General features: G+C 40.8%; 3 protein-coding genes across 5 annotated transcripts in view; 1 reads left to right on the top strand and 2 right to left on the bottom strand.

The window, feature by feature from the left end:
* The window catches only part of LOC109483200 (galactose-3-O-sulfotransferase 2-like), a 5,048-nt gene extending 3,588 nt beyond the window's left edge, over positions 1 to 1,460 (bottom strand). The window contains exon 1 of the mRNA XM_019786181.1: positions 1,324 to 1,460. Coding sequence (XP_019641740.1) covers positions 1,324 to 1,460 — 137 coding nt within the window. The remainder of the gene's footprint in view (positions 1 to 1,323) is intronic.
* A 1,376-nt stretch (positions 1,461 to 2,836) lies between these two features.
* LOC109483224 (dual specificity protein phosphatase 21-like) lies at positions 2,837 to 5,881 on the bottom strand. 3 transcript variants are annotated; one of them, XM_019786204.1, is made up of 2 exons: positions 5,858 to 5,881; positions 2,837 to 3,627 (listed from the first exon to the last, which is right to left on the bottom strand). In XM_019786204.1, the coding sequence occupies exon 2, from the start codon at positions 3,601 to 3,603 to the stop codon at positions 3,088 to 3,090; it is 516 nt and encodes a 171-aa protein (XP_019641763.1). In that variant the 5' UTR covers positions 3,604 to 3,627; positions 5,858 to 5,881; the 3' UTR covers positions 2,837 to 3,087. The 3 variants fall into 3 exon arrangements, with proteins under 3 accessions (XP_019641763.1, XP_019641761.1, XP_019641762.1); XM_019786202.1 differs by lacking the exon at positions 5,858 to 5,881 and adding an exon at positions 4,444 to 4,534; XM_019786203.1 differs by lacking the exon at positions 5,858 to 5,881 and adding an exon at positions 4,444 to 4,526 and having other exon boundaries at positions 2,837 to 3,676.
* Positions 5,882 to 5,918: 37 nt separating this feature from the next.
* Positions 5,919 to 22,731, top strand: LOC109483267 (protein phosphatase 1 regulatory subunit 16A-like). The gene is made up of 10 exons (XM_019786260.1): positions 5,919 to 6,176; positions 14,462 to 14,770; positions 15,252 to 15,322; positions 16,243 to 16,388; positions 17,154 to 17,382; positions 18,201 to 18,326; positions 18,817 to 18,892; positions 19,235 to 19,367; positions 21,142 to 21,256; positions 21,995 to 22,731. The coding sequence occupies exons 2-10, from the start codon at positions 14,518 to 14,520 to the stop codon at positions 22,721 to 22,723; spliced, it is 1,878 nt and encodes a 625-aa protein (XP_019641819.1). The 5' UTR covers positions 5,919 to 6,176; positions 14,462 to 14,517; the 3' UTR covers positions 22,724 to 22,731.

Genomic DNA, 22,731 nt, shown 5'->3' on the forward strand with positions numbered 1-22,731 from the left:
CCCGGTCCGGTCAAAAAAAGCCCGGTCTAGGAAGGGTTAATAGCTAAACTCTGTTCTCTTGTTACCTGGACGATACCCATGTTTTGTGATGTAATTTCTATTTCATGTCTAGCGGTGACGTGAATATAAGCATTTTGCTTCAGTGCGTCACCACAATGTATTGTATTTTTGCATGTTGGAAAAAAAAAGACCAAGCAACAAGCCAAAATGGTCCTTATTATCATAAGATGCCCATTCTGGAGTAATCTTAATTTCATTGAACAAGTTAAGTACAAAAGGCCACCGTTCTCCTTCCACCACCTTATACCTACCTTGAAGTCAGATACGCATCATTTTACACCTGGGTGGAGTGAGGTGTAAAGGACACATCGTTTAGGCCATGTTGATTTTATAATATGGATGACATCCGCGCGCGCGCATGAATTTTTGGCCGTTTCAAAGAAAATAGTTTTCAACCAAACTGTAAATCGTACAAAACAATAAGCAAATATATACCGTAAGATGCAAAAAAAAAAAGATATTGGAAAACGATACCAATGTCGTATAATGCCAAACTCAAACGAAAAAGACAAAAAAGATGTAAAGAATTGAATTTGAAGAGTAGATTATTTGCCATACCATACTCTTTGTCATTAGTTCAACCTTCTTAACCACGTAGATTTCATAATAAAAGCAATTTTTTTTGCCAAGATTTTTTATTCGCACGCTCACATCAGTTTTGGGGTTCCCAGAGGATGTCATCAATATAATCAAATCAATATGGCCTTAGCCAGGAATGCAAGGATACGAACCAACGCCCTCTCGATACACTGTGTCAGCTTACAGCTCTCAATACAGCTTACTACCCGAACCACTGGGTCATACGACCCACAAACAATCGTTACTGGGTCAAACCTCAACTCCTGTGACACATTAGTGATACATGTCCAAACGACCGAGTCAGATAAGATATCGGGGATGTCAGGGGTGCCAGAGTATACAGTGCAATTTTACGGAATACAGTACAATCGTATTAGTATACAGTACAATTTTACTAGTAAAAGTGCACTGTATACTAGTAAAATTGTATTGTATACTAATACGATTGCATTAGTACGATTGTACTGTATTCCGTAAAATTGCACTGTATACTATGGCACCCCTGGATGTGCTAGTGTCCATTTGCAGCCCTTCTATTAGACTATTTGAACATGTGTTTGTTGAATTCTACATAATACATATGAATATGATCTTCATAGGATTCTATAACACGCATAGAGGAAATACAGACATTTCTTTCCACGAAACGACGAGATTATGAACAAAAAAAATTCAAGAATTCACCTGGTAGAGGCTGTATTCTCTGCCTGTCTCGCATGTACGAGGTTCCAACTGTAAATCGTGTGGCGAAATTGCAGGAGAAAAGAGCAGACAGCCAGGCACACCACCAGAACGAAAACACCCCATCGTCCCGGCGTCATGTTCTTCGGTTATCAAATTGCTGTTTTAAAACTTGAAAACACACTGTCACACTGTAAGACACTGAATAGGCAGAAGCATATATACGCCTTCATTGTAACGTTACCGAGCAGTTTAAAGAACAACGGTTTAATTTCGTGTTATAAATAATTGATAAGGCACGTCAGGTCACTCTGTATGTGAAAGCTTTATGGATGATCGATTAAAAGATGGTGTTGTTGTGAAGAATATGAATGTGATAAGTCAGAACTCAGAAGAATTAGCTGTGGCATAGCTTCTGGCGCTGATCGCTGGTGTTAACTCTTTGCCCTTTGTGGCACTGTCACGTTCATCTTACAATAATTTTGTTTATTCCACCAATTCGTGACTAGACCTGGTGACGGCACTCTCAAGTTATATCAACTTATTTGTACCGCCACCAACGCGGAGGAAATACAGGGCAGGACAATTCTCATTCTCACTTGAGCTAGGTGAGAAAAGTCGTGTAAAGTGCCTTTCCCAAGGGCACAAGATCGGTGGCGTGTCAGGACTCGAACCCGGGACCTCTTGGTTCCGAGTCGAGCACTCTGCTGCTACGCCACACAACCCCGACACATTGTACAATAATTTTGATGTCGCAGTGTTTTCAAGCACATTGTGACAGAACCAAACGTCGAATAATAGGGCTGTCTTTTCCGTAAGGCCACACTGACTTAATTTTATGGATGGCATCCGCGCGCAAATTGATTTTCGCCTGTTCTCACAAAAAAAGTAGAAAAAAAAAGATCACATCCTCCGAGCCCCTGGTCTGGGTGCCATCCTCTTTAGTCCATTGTATCTAGCGACAGTAGGGAGTCGGCCGGTGGTAACTATGGAGGATGGCACCAAGACTACTGAAGCTCCACGACTCAAGAACTTAGTACATACGCACAGTGCCGATTCATAAATTCCGCAAAAAGCCAGCATGTGCCGGCTTGTCGCAAATGTCTCTACGTACTACCACAAATTCACAATACGAGCTTTGTATTTCTGTGGTTTATCAGCATTTTTATTTTTGGCCGGATTTTTTCAATTGCTTTGCGTGCACTAGTTTGGGGGTCATTATAGGATGTTATCCATTAAGTTAAGTCAGTGTGGCCTAACAGGGCAGTCAAATTTTTCAGGACACACACACACACGCACACGCACGGCTATCTCCCAAATGTCCTGTATGCGATCGTACAATGATCGTACAATGATCGTACAACGTTTAAGATCGGGCCTTCAGGTGACGGCGTTTCAGCACCAAGGAAAGGACTAAACCGGAGGCAGACGGTTAGGATAGTTTTAACACTATTGTCTAACATTTTTATCGTTGTTTATTTGAATTTGCCATGGAATAAAACGGAGGGAAAAGAAACCAGATGATACAAATCACCCATAGAGGTTGTCTACTCACAAAACAAAAATAAACCATAAAGATACAATGCACCAATAATAATAACGGTAGAAAATTAACAAACAACCTAACTATTGGATGACGACAGAAAAACAAACATACATTTTAACTTACTGTCTATAAAACCAACTTATGCAGTATTTCTGTATTGTGGGGATTTTGAGATGAAAAAAAAGAGCAATATCGTACATATTTCCATTCCGAAGAACGCTTTACAATTGGTTCATATTGCTGTACTCTTGTCGGTAGACGCTGGGTAGTCTCAGAGACTGTATAGTGATAAACTCCACGCTGTTCGTGTGTCTCAGTCGCTTTTCATACGTCATCAGCTGCTCCCAGAAACCGTCGTTTGGCCGGATCGCCCAGCGTGCTTTGCGCACGACGTCATGAGCCTCCCGCAGTGACAAATTCTGATACTTCATGACGTAAGCGATGCATATAGTCGCCGCACGACTCACTCCGGACTTACAGTGGACCAGCGCCCGACCGCTTCTCCTAGCCGTCTCGTGGATTATGTTCGTAGCCCTGTCCAAGTGCTTGAGGATGTCTTCCTGAGGAGAATCGGCCACGGAGATGCGGTGGAAGTCGATGGACGGGTGCTGTGCGCTCTGCTGGCGCTGGGTGGCGTTGATGATGCACGTTATCTTGAGGTACAACAACTTGTCGAGATCTCGCGCAGAAACGGCGTTGCTGAAGTATAGGTGGTCGTTGACTCGGTAGTACGCCATAGTTTGATCACAAACCTAGTCCATCTGTGTTGAGATAGGGGTGGGCGATGAACAGAGAATAGCATTAAAATGCCTGTGCGAAAAAAAGACAATACACCCTGTATTAAATGACAATTGAAGTCACTGCACTTGTTTTGCTACAGACAAATCATTACTACTTCTGCTTTACCTTTCTTGGATGTTATACATAAAACACATCGTACCGTACATAGTTTTATATTCAATAGATAACAACAATAACATGCATGCACCCTCTGTATAGAAATATTTTACGCAAAGAAGACACAATATGCCATAACATCATAACGGCCATGTACTGTATATGATCTCCAAGAGATGTAACTGGGTCTGGTAGAATGTTTTGTTGCTTTTCTGCGGTATTTCTGTGTAAAGTTTGTTTGTCTATTTAGGAAGCTCCCATAATAGTGACAATACATCACTATTCTTCCTGGAGTCCTTTACATAAAATACATTAACTATTATTTACATACACGCTTAACAGCTATCTAGAAAACTTATCTATCAACGTAGTAAACACATTAATCATCCATGGTGGTCCAGGTGAATAGAAAACAGTGCATCACTATAGAGAGGCGTATAGACCAAGAAAAGACCACAAAAGACCCACTACAATATATACAACAGATAACGCTGCATCTGCTTGGAGATATGACCATAGATAACTGGGCGAAGGTCTGACACACCAAACGATGTCGGAAACGAAGCAACTTTCGCAAAAGCACAAACTTCAAACAACAACCAACAGTTTAAACTTGAACTCTGCCTCAGTAATATTGACCTTTCCCAGCATACTTCTAACCGTTAATTATGGTCACTTACATGATAAATCCGGATAGAATACTTGGTCCGACCCTCCCACTATGTCCGCTCAAGCATAGCAGCCATACCTGAACTCTGGCCACTTACGCACGGACTGACCCCCGATGTATTTTGGTACATCCAGAAATACCCCCACAGTATGTTTATGTAATGGGCAATGTTATATTTAGCGCTTCTACTCCATGTGGCATGCTCTCTGTTTACATAAACGTACTATACTCACTTGGCCATTGCACGGATTGGGGTTATTTAACTTATTATGGTCTTTATGAAGAGTTTTATTGAAGCAATAGCAAAGCAGTCACGGAAAAATGACACCGGGGCTAAATATATTTTATGAAACATAAGGCCACAGCATGTAAATTTTATGGATGACATCCTCCGCAGACTCCAAATCTAATGCGAACGGGCAAAAAAAGAAGAAAAAAAAACAACAACAACAAGGCAAACCGAAAAAAAAAACAAGGTTCCTACATGTTAAAATTTTGACTCAATCATTGTACAAATGGTTTTTATTCAGTGGGAACATCACATATACACAGTCACTGAGTCAGCATTACATCTCTGGCATATCACTGCATCGAAGTAAGAAACAAAACATTAAATCAGAGCCTTTTCTTGTCTCCTCTCTTCATAGTTATCTGCCATCCACGTTCCGGCATGGCAACTGACATCTTTACCCATTTTCGGCATGTTGACCACTGTCAGAAGGCAACAAAATTTCTCGTTTCCCCCCCAAAATCAGGCAAAAATTAATGCGCGCGCTGATGTCATCCATAAAACTTTTACTTGTTGTGGCCTAATTAAAATTTTACTGCATTCGGACAGTGGACAGCTACGTTTCCTTTTTCTTATTTCTTTTGAAGCTCATTGATGAAATGATACTGTTCCTTCATAGATGGCGCTCTTATATCGTTATTGCCGTGAAATTACATTGCCCCGTAAGATCTGTAGTAAATTTTGAGCCAACTTGAGCAAAACGTTCCGAGCATACCGTCTAACCGCTACTTATTATAAACGTTAACGTTAGATCTCGACGCTAAAATAATGGACTTAGCTTTTGCGTAACAAAAGGGGGAATGTAATCCATCCCCGTATCTTTCCCCATTCAATAGGGTTCCCATTCATAGTTTATCAATGATTGATACAGTAACGCTACCCCACCCCCATACTATTGAACTGCCCCCATGGAAAATTAGAAATGGATATGGGCACCACCCTACGCTCTGCACAAGAAGCATGGGAGACCTTTCCTTCCTTCATGGAAAATTTCTACCACAACATCACGAACAAGACATAACATTGCTGTCAGGAATGTCGCCAGGTCGTCTCAAGACACAATTCAAGAGGTCCGTTTTTTTAAGTACAGAGTTTTACGGTGTTTACAGTAACGTTTATCCGATTCCTCACACACCTGTGCACGTGAAGTGGTAACGCCTTCATGAATATTCATGAGACAGCTCATGAATATTCATGACACCGGAGGGGTGGGAGGGAAGTGGACACAGTTGGTTTACCTCAGGTGTCCCGTAGGCTGTCGTCTGAATCTGACACAAAAACCCCACAGCCAGGCTCCTTCCATGAATGTTCAAGGAAGTACATCATGGAGGAACTATGCGTCTTGTCAACGTAGGAAGGATAAGAAGGAGACTACGAGACGGTGAAGATTGTAATTGCAACCACTTGTTGGAAGCTAAGGAAGAAATATCGGACACAGGGACCGCTAGGACAAGGTAGGCTATGGGGGAGGGGGGCGCTCGAATAGTCGATATATCGAGCCGACAAGTTTGCATGGTGGTGCTTTTTGTGTGGACCTTGTCCCACAATGCGTGGTGTGTTTGTGTCGCAGTGTGTTAGCTCTTGTGGTATTGACCTTGGGATGAAGCAACAGCTTTACATGTCCGAGTCCTGGCAAGGTATTCGTAGGTAAAGTCGACTGTTCAAGGCTTGAACTCTCCTTGATAAGATCTGACCAAAATGACAGTCATAATTATTTGCAACTTCGTAAGTTTGTTTCCCAACGACGCAACGAGAAGTAAAGAAGGTACTGCCATAGTGCTGTGTTTGTACAGTGTAAGGAGTTTATATGCCTGTTGTTATATATGTTTATTATCATGACTAATAAACTGGTGGACGTCCAATTACTAAGGACCAAATACCAGCCCAGAAGAGAACAAGGAATAGCCATGCCTTCAAGTACCAGAGTTATCAACCAAGGACATTAATAGAGGAATATATAGGACGTAACGCTACATATCCACACGACTGTATACGTAGACGCAGAACACAGTAGATGATGATGATATAAGAAGTTTTTTTGGATAAAGTAATGCAACGAAAAATGTAGCAATTTTCATATGATATGCAAAATAGACTATTTCAACTATTGCAAAATGATCATTATTTTCTTTTTAGGTTTAGGTTGCCCCCCCCCCCCCAACGTGAAAACCCCTTGTCCACTCATCATTGGCTATGATAGACCTATAGTTAAAGGCATCCAATGTGATTTCAGAGTAGCAAAACTGGAAATATTCTGAATAAGGCTATCTTTATGATATTGACACATACTGCTTCACACTAATTAGCACATTTCAATCAGTATTACATACTTTGGGTATTTAAAACTGCAGAAACAAGCCCCAAGATGAGTCCTTTATTTTATGGGTGGTACCCTAAAAATCAGCCCAGGGCCCTTCCAGTAACTATTTTCTGTCAGAATTTTGGGTGTTTTTGCTCCATGAGGGTCAATATACATTGGGATAATGTAGTATCAACGTAAAATAAGTGACTAGAATACTGACTTTTAGATATCTGGTTTCCAAGCCCTAAAAACTGCATTGGATACCTTTAAGCATATCGGCCTGGCTGATTTGACATGCATGACCATGCAGGACGGCCTAAAAGGGGTTACCCTACTGGAGATAAGCTGTACAGCAACAATGGCAGTCTTTCAGGAAGTAATTACCTTTAGAAAATGATAAATATCAGGCTTAAGATGGTGTTTAGTTGGGTTTGGTTTGCTAGCACAATTCCCAGGGAACTTACGTAAGCTACCAAAAGGCTACGGAAACATAACTATATACTTCTGACATCTTTTGGAGATATCAAATGTTCCAAATTTGACATGATTATGCTAGAAGAAAAATTATCATAAGCCAGCATTTAGCCTTAAAGATTAAATGAAAATTGTGAAATGATTATATAAATTCTCAGGTGAGCATCGAAGGGAAAGGATCCCTGAAACCACTGATAATATTTTGAACAAAAGGAAATAAGGAAATGAAAAACTAAGACAATTTCTGATAGGTAAGCATATTATGTACATCATTTCTTATCACTTCCTTATCTTGTTGTATTAACAGCTACAACTTGTTACTTAGGTGAAGTGTCTTTACATAATCTTAAATCACTGCTTAGATTACATAGCAGGTAAAGTAGACAATTCAATGTGTGTATAGAAGATAAGTGTTAGAATGATTTGAAGTTTGTGTCTGTGGTAAAATTTCCTCGGGGGGGCATGTCTAATAGCTTTTGAGCTGAGGAGCTGGTCTGTGTAGGCCCTGGAAACAGTCTAGGCTGGTATCCAGGCTTGGATTACGTGAGAGTTGCTGTTTCCGTCTTAAAGACTTTCACGTTCCTTGTAGACAGGATGTAGACTGCTGATCCTTTAACTGTCACGATTACTGCGTATTACAGGATGTCGTCTTCTGTTACACAGAGCCTCCAAGCAGAGGTAGGATCCAGGTCACTGCTTCACTCGTGTTTTTGGAGCTTTCCACTCAGGTTGAAGTGTTTTGTCTTTCGTCCCCTTCCCCCAGGGAGTAATGACAGGATATACAACATAAATGCATACTTGTCATGAAGTTGTAGAGGAAGGGTCACCCTAAAAATAAATCCACTGCGAACATTTCAAGATTTTACAGTATCTCCTGGGAGGAAGGGAGGGAACACTGCGTAGGTTGGAATGTAACCCTGTCTGTGTATGATGCAGAAACTTGTTTGTAAGTCAGCATTAGTCAGAATTTATGCTAGAACTTAGTAGAAGATGCCAAGCCCGATTAACTGAACTGAACTGAACTGATGCCAAGCCTGGCAGTGCCTGAACCATGAATCGCAATGACTATATCATATAATATTATATACTCTATTGTACGTATTGCAATCATTGAGCATATGATGGAACGTTCGTGTGAATGACACAGCGATTGTTGGCAGGCCAGCAAGAACAGACTGTTTGTAGTCAACATGATGTTATAAAAGATGCAGCCATAAGTACTTTAACTTAGTCTGTTGTGTTGTGACCATAAATGTAACACAACAGTTTAAGTACCATTCCAGGCTGAATTTACGTTCCTTCATGGAAATGGTAGTCAATCAATTAAATTACACACCCTTCTAGCTATAGCCACCTGCACAGACCTTCTAGGTGCATGCCCGTAGCCATGATTTTGAATGGCGGTTTCTTCCCACTGCTTGAAGTTGAGGGACCAGCCAGCGCGGAAGGAGCGAGGTTCCTGGGGGGGGGGGGTGCTGGGGTCTTCTCCCCCGGGAATTTTTGAAAAAAGGAACCTTCTGAAATGGAATTTCCTGTGTTTTTTTAGAGGATTTCATAGAAAAAAAAATCAGACATATGGCATTAGCTTAAAACCTGTATTTGATTCCCATAAAAAATCATAGCCAAAAAGAAGCAGACCTACTTGGTTGGTCTACTGATAAGACTTGGCTAATGAGGGATCAGAAAACAGCAGAAACCAGAAAAAAAGTCATAGATTTAGTAATACATATACTCAGATTCAGAAGGTCTGCATAGGAGGCTAGTAACACCCTCCCACAAACACATAACTTCTGTATGAAGCCTTGACATCCATTTGACTTGCCTTGAAGTTGGGAGTCTTGTGACTTCCCCCGTGTTTGTTCACATTCATCAACTTGCCCCATGTAAGGACAAGTGTAACATGACTACAGAGGCCAAGTCGTCGGCTCGAGTACGCACCTGTCCAAAAAGGACGCCATAATTGCCGTAAATCTTTGAGTATTAGGTGTACTTTCACTTTTGGAAGTAGCAAACACAAGTGTAAAAGCAGGGTTAAATAACTGTTAAGTTAATACTGAGTCTCTCACTTAGATTTGGGGTTTTGTGACCTTTAATTACCATAACATAGATTACCTGCATGTGATAAATTACATGCACCACTCAGAATTTTGAAAGTATGGATTACAAGTTAAAAGCTGTTCAGTAGCAATTGTTCTTTTTTCTTTTGTACTTCATACATGCAGTGGTGGTCAATGAGCTAATGAAACATTTTGTATACGCAATATGTAAACCCAGTACATGGACTGGTGCAGCTGGTAGACATCAAAAATACCTGCACAGCCCCAGTTTTACCTGCACTTATAATTAAGTGCAACCATGCTCCCAGTATTTCAAGACCCGTGTTTAGTCACTCGTAAAATGTATTATTATTCTGTACCAATAAGCATTTTAAATTGACAGCTAGAAGGGCCGGTATTGTAAGTACTAATTGTTCTTCACTGTCTTTCATTGGTGAACTTTGGCAGGTCAATGAGGTATAAGAACATGTCCATTTGTGCTGAATGCCACATAGGTGTTAAATGTAACTTGAACATATCTGAACTTTGAACAATGATACCAAAAGGCCAGTGCAAGGTCAAAGACTCAAAATGGCTATATTGTCAGGCAATAATTGCCATGAACTATTTTTGAAATCCAATATTGGAGATGCAGCGTGCAAAATACCTGGTTGCCCTGGAGTTGCCCCGGGCACCAAATTTTACTTTGGGCAACCTATTTTTGAACCTAGGTAGCCCAGTGTGCTAGTACCTGAATTTTAAAAATGCCCCCCCCCCCAAATCATGCCCACTTGGCTTGCACCACTGCATGTATCCGGCAGATGCTTTTTAATTTTAGGTATTAATGGCTATTACTAGTATCAGTTAACTAAAGGCTGTTACTAAGAAATATTGTCAAAGGCTTATGTATGTAACATTACTTAATTTTAGGAAAGTAGTAACTTACAGGTGGAGCAACCTAAAATTCTGATGGGCAACCTAATTTTTGCTGGCAACCTGGTTCAAAAAAGTATTTTGTACACTGAGATGGGGGATTTTTTTATTACAAACTGACATATTGAGTACCAACTGTGAAGGTCTTCTAACTGACCATGTATCTAGTTCAGTCATGCAGGTTTTTGTTTGGTTGAAGTTCAATGTGTAATTAAGATCCTATTAAGGTCACAGCACTTTAACCCATATTGTTTGTAGTCATATCTTATGTGACTAAGAAGAAAAGAATGCTGCCCTTTCCCCTTGCACAGTCCTGCCCTTTGTAAACAAGTGTTTTTCCGCCATGCCTAGCGACTCTAACATGTTTCTAACCATGACATGACATTTATAATTAGCAGGTGTCACATTGACAATGACCATCAAATGTGTTCCAAAATCATAGTTATAATTTATGCAGGCAAGCCCAGTTTAGGACACGTAGTTCTTAAATTATTCTCTAATCATCTGATGTTGAATTTGTTCTATACTCTGAGTATAATCTACACATTGCTGATTATTGATTTTTTTAAACAGAAGAAAAAACAGCTTGTTTTTGATCCATACGTTTCCTGTCCTACCAAATGTTGTCTAAGTGGGCCCAAAAATGCCATCTGCATATATACAGGTTAGTGTAAGTGTAGGTTAAGTTGGAGTTCTGCAGGTATTTTTATTGTGTACCTGTATCTAACCTGCACTGGGCCTTGTACTGAGATTATAATATACACGTAGGCATATGTGAATGAATGAATGGTTTATTTTCAATACAAAATACAAGTACACATTGTACAAAACATACAGTAGCTGAAATTATCAGCTGAAATTACTATCATGGTGTACAGTACATTGCTAAAAAGCTCCACTAGGTAAGCCTTTAAACGTAGTATTAAAGGGTTAATGCACCGCCCCGAGGTGTATATGGTGTCATAAATGCATGGTCAGCTGCTATAACCACCGAATAAACCACCGAGTGAGCGAAGCGAACGAGGCGGTTTATGAGGTGGTTATAGCAGCTGACCATGCATTTATGACACCATATACACCGAGGAAAAGGCGGTGCATTAACGTTATTATCATATAGCCTATCCAAACTGACACAATGAATCAACACAATTCCTGTTCAAAACATTAAACCTTTAATATTTACATAACAATACATTCCAAAATATTATAATCATGGTTTGTACTTTAAAAATAAATATGGAGATCATTTTACAATAAATATAGTTTACAACTTTACACGCGTCCCGCGGAAAAAAAATATTGATAACAAAGATGGGGGAGGCAAAAATCAACACGTTCGGACGGTACCGACTTGTAGCACAAAACTCACCCTACAGGAGCTCTGTCGTCTGCACAGGAAGAACGGGAACCCTACACTGACTTGTTGGTGGGTAACGGGAACTATACGAAAGCACAGACAGGAAATACTCGAGATAAGGGAGCGGGATGGCGGACGGCATGAATCACAGCCGCTCACAGACGCGCTCTGCCTGGCGTCCAACTCAGCTGGCGTCTGCCAATTCCAATTGATAACAAAGATGGGGGAGGGACAAAAATCAACACGTTCGTACGGTACCGACTTGTAGCACAAGTTGTTGTTCGTTCAGACACGCGAAACGCACCCTGCTGACCTCTGTCTCCGGTGTAGCTTCCAGCGTCTGTTCCTCGACCTCCATGGGTCCAAATATCTCATCTAAATCCGCGTCTGTTATCTCTTCCATGTAGAAATTAGGCAAACTCTCCATGACACAAGAAGGCAAGATGGCGGACCAAAAAAAATAAATCGTCTGATCCCTGGTCTGATTCAGTCAGGTGATGTGGGCGATACCACTTTTTGTAGGGGTGTCAAAATAAGTATGGTTTTTGCTCTCCCGTTCAAATTCTATCTATTTACATATACATTTCATACTCACACACATTTTAGTTTATATGAAGCTTAAAAAAAAACATAATTTTGTCTGACCAGGAAACTGCTATGAATATTAACAGAAAGAGCTGTGTACCCCTATATCATTATGGTTTCACCCATGGTTTATGGAGAATAACGCACGGCTGAGCCATGGTTTATCGGAGAATAAAGCACGGGTAACGGAGGCCTCTGATTGGTCTACGCCACCCGGCTATATGATAATAAGCAATAACCACTGTGACAGAAGACTTAGCTAAACATTAAAATCAATGATAAACATTAAATAATAATTCCAACGTATGTGGGTTTTCATCAGATGTATTGACTGTTATACCTATGAAGTATTTAAAGCAATAATGGCAAGGATTTCTGAACAGTTTTAGTGTGACCCATACATGTGTACTTCCTATTATTTTAGTATTAGTAAATTTTGGGTGGTGTGGATAAAATTTATTGAAAGGCAGGTAGTTTTCAATGTTACCAGCACCCGGTACACAGCAGGCATACAGAAACAAGTATTTTGAGCCCTGTATATGTTCATGCCTTTAGTATTGCGAACAAAACCATGCATGCTTAGTACGTAACAGAATTCTTTCTCCAATGTTGTGTGCGTGACCCAAATTTCTGGGAAGGATCCAAAAATAAACAGGATTACCGTAATCTGTTTAATGAATACCTGGGGTTTTTATCAGTCTAATAATACGTTGTTGTAGTGATGTTTGTAAAGACCACACTGTGTATTGATAGAAATTGAAAGCCAGTGTGTGTCTTACTCTCTGGATGTGATAACTGTTTGTTTGATTTAGGCAGTTAGTATGTAATAAATATGAGAATAATTGAGGTTCTGTTATGATAATATTTGGACTGTCTTAACTATTGTAGAGCTTATATGTACAGATGGTGTAACACAATATAATTATTAGCACTATTTAGCATTTGCGACATTTCTTTGTAACATCCTGAATTAAAGATGATGTTATATTATCATAATAATTATACTACTATGATAAAGGTCTTCTCTGAATTCATAAATATACATTATCACTACCAGAAAGAAAAGTGTACCTATCTTCTTCTTCTTCTATCAAAGGAAAATTATTTGTATGACTATGACTTGTCTGTCCAATGCTTAATTGTTATAAATTATATATCTTGCTACCATGCACATTGTAATTGTGCTTTTTAGTTATACAGCGTTGCCTGTAGTGATCACCAGACTTGTTTACATAATTGTGACTCCCAATCCTTTGATGACACAGTTTCCATCCAGTTTATCTAGTACTGCATTACAGGGTGAGGCTCCAAACACCATTGGGCCTTGTGTAACATTGTTTAGTTTAAGGGAGGAATCTTACTACACCCACATATTGTGTCTATACAGGTCAAAAAGGGCTCAGTCACAGTTTAAGTCCCTTTCATGTTCAGGGGACGGGCTTATGTGTATACTGAGGGGGTGGATTTTGTACACTTTTTATCGGTTTCTGGGGAATAACCAGTGTGACATATTATGTACAAATACATTAGGCTACACCAAGTTAATTTGTTGTTTCTCGTATTCGCCTCTTTTTTTTTTCTGATTTGCAAAAAAAAAAAAAAGATTCTGGTTCTGAATCAAGTAAAAAATGCTCATATTTTGCCCCCAGCAGTTGAGGAAAGTCCAAATTTCTTCATTATAGTTGTCACAGTTTTTCCTTCTATCAATGCAGTGGTTTGATTAAAAGTTCAAAATTCGTTGTTTAATGTTATAACCCAACCTTTTGTGTTGACTTCATGGCTCCTACTGTTGTATTTGGAGCTATAATTTAATAGGATGCCTAGACCTGTTTTTCTTTTTTTTTCTTTTTGCCCTGTCGTTTCATATTTTTTCTGAAAAAAATCCGAGAACCAATCGTTAGTCTGAGATGATCGTCATCTACTAGCTTAATTGTTTATCAGGTCATCATGATTTACATTTTTTGCCTTTAAGTAATAATATGTAATAACAAGTTATAATATAATGTTTCTCTCAACAGTCAGGAACTAAAATTATGATGTTCCCCTCAACAGGTGAAGCCGTCAGGACCTAGAGTAGCTCCAGTTGTTTGATCAGGTTAGACAGGACCATGGCAGACCACATGGAACTAGTGGCAGAAATGCCCCTCCTGGAGCGCCTGAGTGCTTCCGATCGTCTGGCTCACGCCAAGAAGCGGCGCTCGCAGCAGCTGAAGCAGTGGGTTCACCGGCAGAAGGAGCTGGACAAGAAGAGCAAGAAGAGGAAAGACGTGCCAAAACAGCAGGAGAAGTCCAAGAAGAGACTGAAGTTTGTGGACACGGTCACACTTCTGGACTCCGCAGCTAGAGACGATGTTCAAGAGGGTAAGAACTGATAGCTCGAATGCCAGCCTTTTTAGGGGGCCTGCATGGGGTGTCCCGACAGCGCTTAATGCTAAATTTTGAGAGCTGGCTACGTATTACGCTGAATTCAGGAATCCTGTCGATAACGCTTTGCGTTAAATTTCAAGTGGCTACAAAGCATTACGTATAATTAAAACGGTGAATATGCTCTATGCATAATGCGCCAATTACGCTCTACATTGAATTAGAGCGGTCTGTCTACGCTCTAAGTAGAATTAAAACGGCCGATTACACTTTACGGAAAAGGGCATGTGGTACAGTCTGTCTGTGGTACAGTTACCAAGCACACTAAAAGCTAAAAAGGGCTGGCATCCAGGCTTAAGATGTTGGTTTCCCTCAAAGGGCAGAGTTCAACAAATTTCTGTTTCTCAATTGCTGTTACTACTTAAGCAAATTCTATGTTTTTCAAAACACTGCCTTTCTGTGCTTTGTTGATAAACAGTTGCGGAGCTGCTGAAATCTGGTGTGAGTCCAGATATGACCAACAGTGATGGCCTCACTCCCCTACACCAGGTAAGAAAGGGAGAATTCTTTCTTTATTCTTTATTTCAGGTAAAAAAAGTACCCATAAAATACAACACATCTTAAAGATAATGCAAAACTATAAAGACATACAAATAATACAGATAACCTAGATGCATATTAAGTAATATAATTGAATAAATCGTAACTGTGTCGGTAGAAAGAGTTCCTGTAGAAGGCGTCTGATCTTAGTAAGCGAATGATGATTGACTCATGGGAGGAAAATAACCGTTTTAGGAAAGAGTAACAAATCCTCCTCTGCCTAGTTTCAAATGTGTCAATATAGTGCATGGTAAACAAACATCTTGCTAGCACTTCATTTCTGAAGTAAATTCATAATTATTCTAAAACAAATATATTGTAAGCAACTTGACAGAACACCAGAGCTAGCAGAGCTCCATAACTGGGTACCATATAGTTGGGAACAATACGTCATACCATAATTAGCTCCTAACCCTTTTCTCTTGTAATAGTATACAGTGTTCTAGCCAGGATTTTTTCATAGCATAGGGGTCAGGTACAGAAGAGCAACTTTCTGCGGCATTGCGCATTGAGCCGAAATATTTTGAAACTCATAACCCCCTGAGACACTGTTTCTTGTTTAATGAGGAACAGATTTTGTGAAGTTAAGGTTTTCCCTTTGCTATAGCTTCATTCTTAAGTTATATTTTCATATTTTGCAAGATTTATGAAGGTTCTCCCTCCCAAAACATGTCTTTCAACCAGCATAGGGGTCAAAATTATAGCATAGGGGGTCAAAATCATAGCATAGGGGGCCCTATGCTAGTGGCTAGAACACTGGTATACAAATATACATACATCTCACAAGTTACCCACCCCAAACTATATGATGGTTTTGAAATGATGATAACAGTAATGTTTTCTAAATCTATATTGTTTCCTGTGTGCAGTGCTGTATAGAAGGTAGTGAGGAGATGATGAAGGTGTTGGTAGAAGCCGGTGCTAACGTGAATGCTGTGGACTGTGAGCTGTGGACTCCCCTCCACGCAGCCGCCACCTGTGGACACATCAACCTGGTCCGCTACCTCATCAACAAGTGAGCAGCACGAACTACAACAAACACTATTGTTAGGCCACACTGCCTTAATTTTATGGATGACATCCTCTGAAGACCCCCAAACTGGTGTGCATGGGCGAATAACAAAAAATTCTGTCCAAAAATAAATATGCAAAGAATTAAGCTAGTGTTGTGAATTTGTGGCAATACATAGCGACGTATACAACAAGCCAGATTTATGAATCGGCACTGTATGTACGTAGTTCTTGAGTCATGGGAGCTTTGGCAGCCTGGGTGCCATCCTCCAGAGTTACCACCGGCTCCATATTTTCGCTAAATAAAATGTACTACCCAGGCCTAGAGCCAGGCCAGAGCCTGGGAGGACATAATCTTTTTTTTTTAGAACAGGCGAAAATCAATGCGCGCACGGATGTCATCCATAAAATTAAGTCGGTGTGGCCTTATAGTAGTCGTCTGCAGTCATCCCTCAGTAAGACATCTCAAGCCACTATTAGTTTCCGTTTAGAGCTTGTATTCAGCCTGTCACACAACTGGTTTTGCCCTGTGTGACTTCAAGTGTACAGAGGCCAGAGGCTAAATGGCACATAGTGTTGTAGTTAGGCCACATTGACTTGATTGTATGAGCTTTTAGCATTTAGCTTAGCTATTCTTCCAGTGGTCCATTACATAATACTATAAAATATAGTATAATTATACAACAATACAAAATAGCAATTGCCACACAAAAACATTGTCTCTCTGAGTTGCTGTTAAAAGCGTTGCTGCTTCCCTCCCTCCCTTCAGTGGTGCGGATGTGTTAGCGGTGAACGCGGACGGGAACATGCCGTACGACATCTGTGAGGACGAGACGGCGCTGGATTACATCGAGTCTGTCATGGCGCAGCGCGGGGTGACCCAGGACCAGATCGAGCGCCTGCGGGGGGGCCGTGAGCAGACCATGCTGGACGATCTGAGGGACAGGGTTAACCAGGGGATGGACCTGGAGTTTACTGACAGGGAAGGGGCCACTCCGGTGAGTACTGTGTTAGCCATCCAGCCTCTGGACTAAGAGATTGGGAGCTTGAATCCTGGCTATTGTAGCTCACCCGACATGCACAATACTGAAAACGGGGCGGGATGTTAAGCTGTGGGGTCGTATGGCGCAGTTGACAGCGTGTTCGGCTAACACCCAAGGGGTCGCAGGTTCGAATCATGCCTTGTCACCGATCTTGTGCACTCTGGTGGAAATGAGTACCTAGCTTCGGTTAGGGACGTCTCTCGGATAGGACGTTAAATAGAGGTCCAATGTTTGGGGAGAGCCACACCCCACGCACGTTAAAGAACCCACCACACTTATCGAAAAGAGTAGGGGACCTTCCCGGTGTGAGTGGTTCAAACCTTACAGTCCGGTCTTATGCATCTTGTACATGTACAAAACTGGTGTGTTACGCCTAAAGGCGGTTTACCGGTTATGCGAAACAAACAAATTTTGAAGCTGTGGTCAACTGTTCATTGTGCTCGTCAAAAGGGCTACGAATATCTCTCCGTTACAATGAACCTGTGTTAACCAGAGGTAGAGTAACTCTTTAGTGAGCTTAAACTTTCACTTGTTTAGTAGATGAGGCTTGTCAGACTGAGTATTTTCTGGTTTGAATTCTGTGGAGCCAACAGATCTAGACCAGGTTCTTGACAGTCGCATTGTCAGGGACACGCACAAAGCTGAACTGATCCATGTACATGTACAAGAAATAAAAGGGTAAATGTTATGTCGAAAACAGTTTTGTGACTGTGAAAGTGAAGTCCTAACCCTAACCTTTAAGATTACTGAATTGATGTAAACTGTGTTTCCAGCTTCATATTGCCTCGGCCAATGGCTATGAGAGAGTAGCAGAGTTCCTGTTGGACCACCACGTGTCTGTGGACATCAGAGACAAGGATGGCTGGCAGCCAATACACGCAGCAGCCTACTGGTCACAGGTAGGGTCTTCAGGGATCAAAATGATATTTAATTTCTGCATGCTTGTACTGGTGCATGTAACATTGAAAACTAGAGAAGTTACATTTGCATTTAGCAAATGCATAATGTTTACCTTCGGACATGATCTGCTCTGTTAATTTTTACTCAAGCACATTCACATACTTCTAGTATATGATGACAGGAGCAGAGCAGACCATGAAATTGCAACATTATGTAACCCAACACCAGTCACTATGGTGACAGATGTAAACAAATCATGTCATTGGTCAGGTCAGAGGTCACTGGAGAAGAAGAAGAAGAGGAAGAAACTGAGTAAAAACAGTTATGTTTACCAAATTTTACATGCATCACTCAAAAGTTATGGATCATACTGTCTAAAAACTGTTTAGAAACCATTGCCATTATTCTTTTCTACTCTGTAGGTGGTAACAGTCAAAGGAATGCTCCTTTGTAGCATGAAATAAACTTTTGTATACCTTGTATCCACAGCCAGAACTTGTAGATCTGCTGCTGTCTAATGGTGCTGACTTGGAAGCAAAAACAAACTGGGGAGAGACGCCCATGGGTAAGTGCATCATATATGTGCAGAGGCTAAATAGTCTTGCTGATTGTGCTGATCAAGCAATTAAAAGTATTAAAAGCTGCAATAAAAAAGGATTCCAACCTTGACGTTCCTTCTTTAAATGATTATTTGGTTCCATTCTTTGACCTCCTTGGTTCAAGTTTTACTCAGTGTCTTAACGTTATGTGGTAGATCGTTCCACAGCAATATTGCACAATACAGGAATGAACGTTTCTTACTGTTCGTTTTAGGTCTGGGTAATCTGAAGTTGTCCTGTGCAGAAAATCTGGTATTGTGAATGTGAGATACATGAACCTGCCGGTTGTTCCTTACATTCTTTAACAGAAGTGACAGAGGATGAGAACATCAGGAAGAGACTGGAGGAGTGGAAGACCAAGGCTGCTGCCAGGAAGGCCCACGACCGGTGGAGAGCCGCCCTCAGGAAAAACTCCAGTGCCAGCACTAGTAGGAGGAAAAGGTACCACAAGTCACACCCACCCACCTTTCTAAAAACAGACACTAACTAGAAAGGCCGACATTTGCTTTGGAGCAAATTCAGCATGGCTTCACAACATTTTACGACATGGCAGGGAAAGAAGGAGAAATACAAGGGAGAACAATGTTTTACATCGATATAACTGTAGTATGAAGTGACAAATGACTAAGAATATAACAGTCAAATAGCTATCCCCTACATTATTGTCGATTAGGCTTTTTATTGGCATAATACAAACTTGATTTTCAAGGTAAAAAAAGCGTTTATGCCCTGCATTCCAATGCTTGAGCAGGAAAGTTTGACATACCTATACCTACAACTACAATGCATGTACCTACTTTCAATATTGGTATGGCTATGTGCAGCTGGTCATAGAGTTAACCCAATCAAATCCCAACAGCCAATCAGCAAGAAGAATAGAGGAAAGCTGCATGCCTATTGGTTCTTGCTGTGCATGCCAGACAGATGACTCGTGGATAGTCATCCCTAACTATATTATAAATTGTGACCCAAAGACAGTTAAAAAGTCCCAAAGTATACAAGTTTATGGGGGAGTATGCCAAAAATTATATTGAATTGTTGTTGGTAGATATATAAAGCATACCCAGACCAAATTTCCGATGATTTGAGTGTAATACCAGGTCTCCAGGACCCCAAATGTACAGATTTTGTTGGAAAATGGCCAATGAAATCTTGTTACTTCTAGATATGGAAGTATTGTTTTGGGTGGCTGACTTCTGAGTTTGATTGTTTCAAACTCACATTAGTCTGAGCCACAATTAAATGGTATATTACACAGTTGAATTACATCATACAATCCCCTCCAGTTCATTCACGAAAACCTAAAAAAAGTCTGAAATCTAATTTCTTGTGTTATAACGTTATAAGTTTTCCAGATAACTGTTGCCATCTGAAAAATTCAGAAACTGGCTGCCGCCTCTCCATGGCAAGGTGAGCGGCAGAAGAACGAGAAATTCTCAGATCACCACTATTTGATTGATACAAAAAAAGCTCAATCCCTTACATGGTAATTCCCTTCTAAACAGCACAAAATTGTAATAGTACCACAAGTTTCATGGACCGCTACTTCATTGTGACCCAGGAATTGATTTATGATGATGATTTATTTATCTATGATGACTGTTCTTCTATGTTAATAACCTTGAGTGATATAAGGTATAATTATAATTGTTAATATTTAAACTCATTGAGCCAAAGTGATTAATCTGTAGATTCAGTCATGACGGTAATTTGTATTAATAACCCTACTATTAATTGTTGATACATGTATGTTGTAAACAAACATTGGAATTCAGCCCTGTATGTCAAGGCTCAGGCCTCGAAATTAAAATTTTTTTCTATTGACCCAGCACTGTCCCAAAAATAAAATTCAATTGTCCCGAATTGAAAGTTAACTGTCCCAACCTGTTTTTCAGGAAGTGAACTTGAAGTCAGCTTTATTTTGCTTAATAATATGTTCTGACTTCCATGCACGCTATAATTGCAGAGTAAACAGGAAATTTTGGGACGCCTTTTTTGGAGCCAAACGAAAGAAGGGCTGACATTCCGATGTTGATTATTTTTCTATTGTCCAAAAAATGTCCCAAATTGTCTTTTTAGTTGTCCCAGCTTGAATTTTAGTGGTCACCGGCCATCGGGACACCGTTAATTTTGAGCCCTGGCTGCAAGTTACGTTGTTGTTGATACAAATAAATAAACCAATAAATGAATGACACAATGTTGTTTACCTGAGCAGCAGTGCCCTGCGTAAGAGCAGCGTGCGGGAACGTGAAGAGATGATGAGAAGAGAGTCCCGCGGAGAGGGGAAAGCTCTGCTGGCACGGGTGGAGGATGCAGTAGACACACGACTGGTCAGTTCTGATTTGGGTGTTCAACTTGCAGTATTCCAAATACCCATCTACATTCTGCATTTTATAGAGAGATTTACACTATTGCAGAAGAAAAATCCAACAATCTGCAATTTGCATTGTTATCTCTTAATGTTGTAATATAGAAGCTTGTGTATTTGCAGAAAGTGTTTCTAAATTGCAGAACAAAATTTTGACTCATCTGCAATATTGCAGAACATGGATGGATGATTGGATGGATGAATGGATTGACGGACATATAAATTGACTAATGGATAGATGAAATGAATGAATGAATGAATGAATGAATGAATGAATGAATGAATGAATGAATGAATGAATGAATGAATGAATGAATGAATGAATGAATGAATGAATGAATGAGAGATTGTTGACTTTCGACTTTGTTAAATTTTACAGTTGGGCTAGAAAAATTATTAATGATTATTTTTACAAGCCGATGTTTCGATGACTGTCATCTTCATCAAGGTAATTCTGAATGGTTTACTGTGAACTGACGCTAGATGTTACATAGTGCACTAAAGGTGTTACATCGTTCACAGTGCGTCTAGCGTCAGTGCACAGCAAACCAGTCAGAATTGCCCTGATGAAGATGACAGACGGTCATCGAAACATCGGCTCATAAAAATAAATGGTTGTGATCAAATGAAGAACTTTGCTATTCAATCGTTTACCAACTTGATAAAATTATTTACATATGTGTGAATTTCTGTTTGCTAGGAGGAGACAAACATTGATGATGTCACAGTAAACGTGGATCCCGGAGTGCCGACTGTCACGGTCAGCGAACCAGAGGACCCCCAGAACACTACGCCATCACAAGACACACAGTCTTTTCCCCACAGGACTGAATCCTCTCATGCTAGCAGTGAGAGACCTTCCTCTCCTGTCCGTGCAGTAACCTCTGCAGTCACCCCTGGAACGCCCGCAGCTCCTACAAACACAGTACCTACAGTAGCAGTAGCGCCACCTAGCGATGCAGTACTGCAGCCCCCAGAAACAGCCAACACGGTTTCCCCGACGACTCAGAACCGCGTCGTGTCGGACGAGAACAAGGAGAACCGGGAGGGGGACAGGAGCCGGAACGGGAACCGAGACTCCGCGCTCAGGACCATGTTGGACGCCTTCAAGTCGGACAAGTACCAGCTGGTGTCGGGCAAGCCGAAAAGCAACGGCGCTCCGCAGACTCTGGCTGAGTTGAAGCGACAAAGAGCCTTGGCACTAAGACAGCAGTTAAGCAGTGCCTTCTCCAGCGAAGGGAACAGTAACAGTAGTGACCAAGGCTCCAGGACTCCCAGTCTGGGCGTGTCCAGTCAGAACGGGGGCGATAACGCGGCGTACCCGTACATCAACACGACGGGGTCGCTGGACCCTCCCATGCAGAGGTTCAGAAGTCCAGTACAGGAGGTAGTAGGGACCAGGAAGACAAGCTGCTGTGTTGTGATGTAACAGTTGAG

This window comes from Branchiostoma belcheri, unplaced genomic scaffold (assembly GCF_001625305.1).
Source record: "Branchiostoma belcheri isolate BF01 breed outbred unplaced genomic scaffold, Haploidv18h27 scaffold63, whole genome shotgun sequence".
Lineage (NCBI taxonomy): Eukaryota > Metazoa > Chordata > Leptocardii > Amphioxiformes > Branchiostomatidae > Branchiostoma > Branchiostoma belcheri.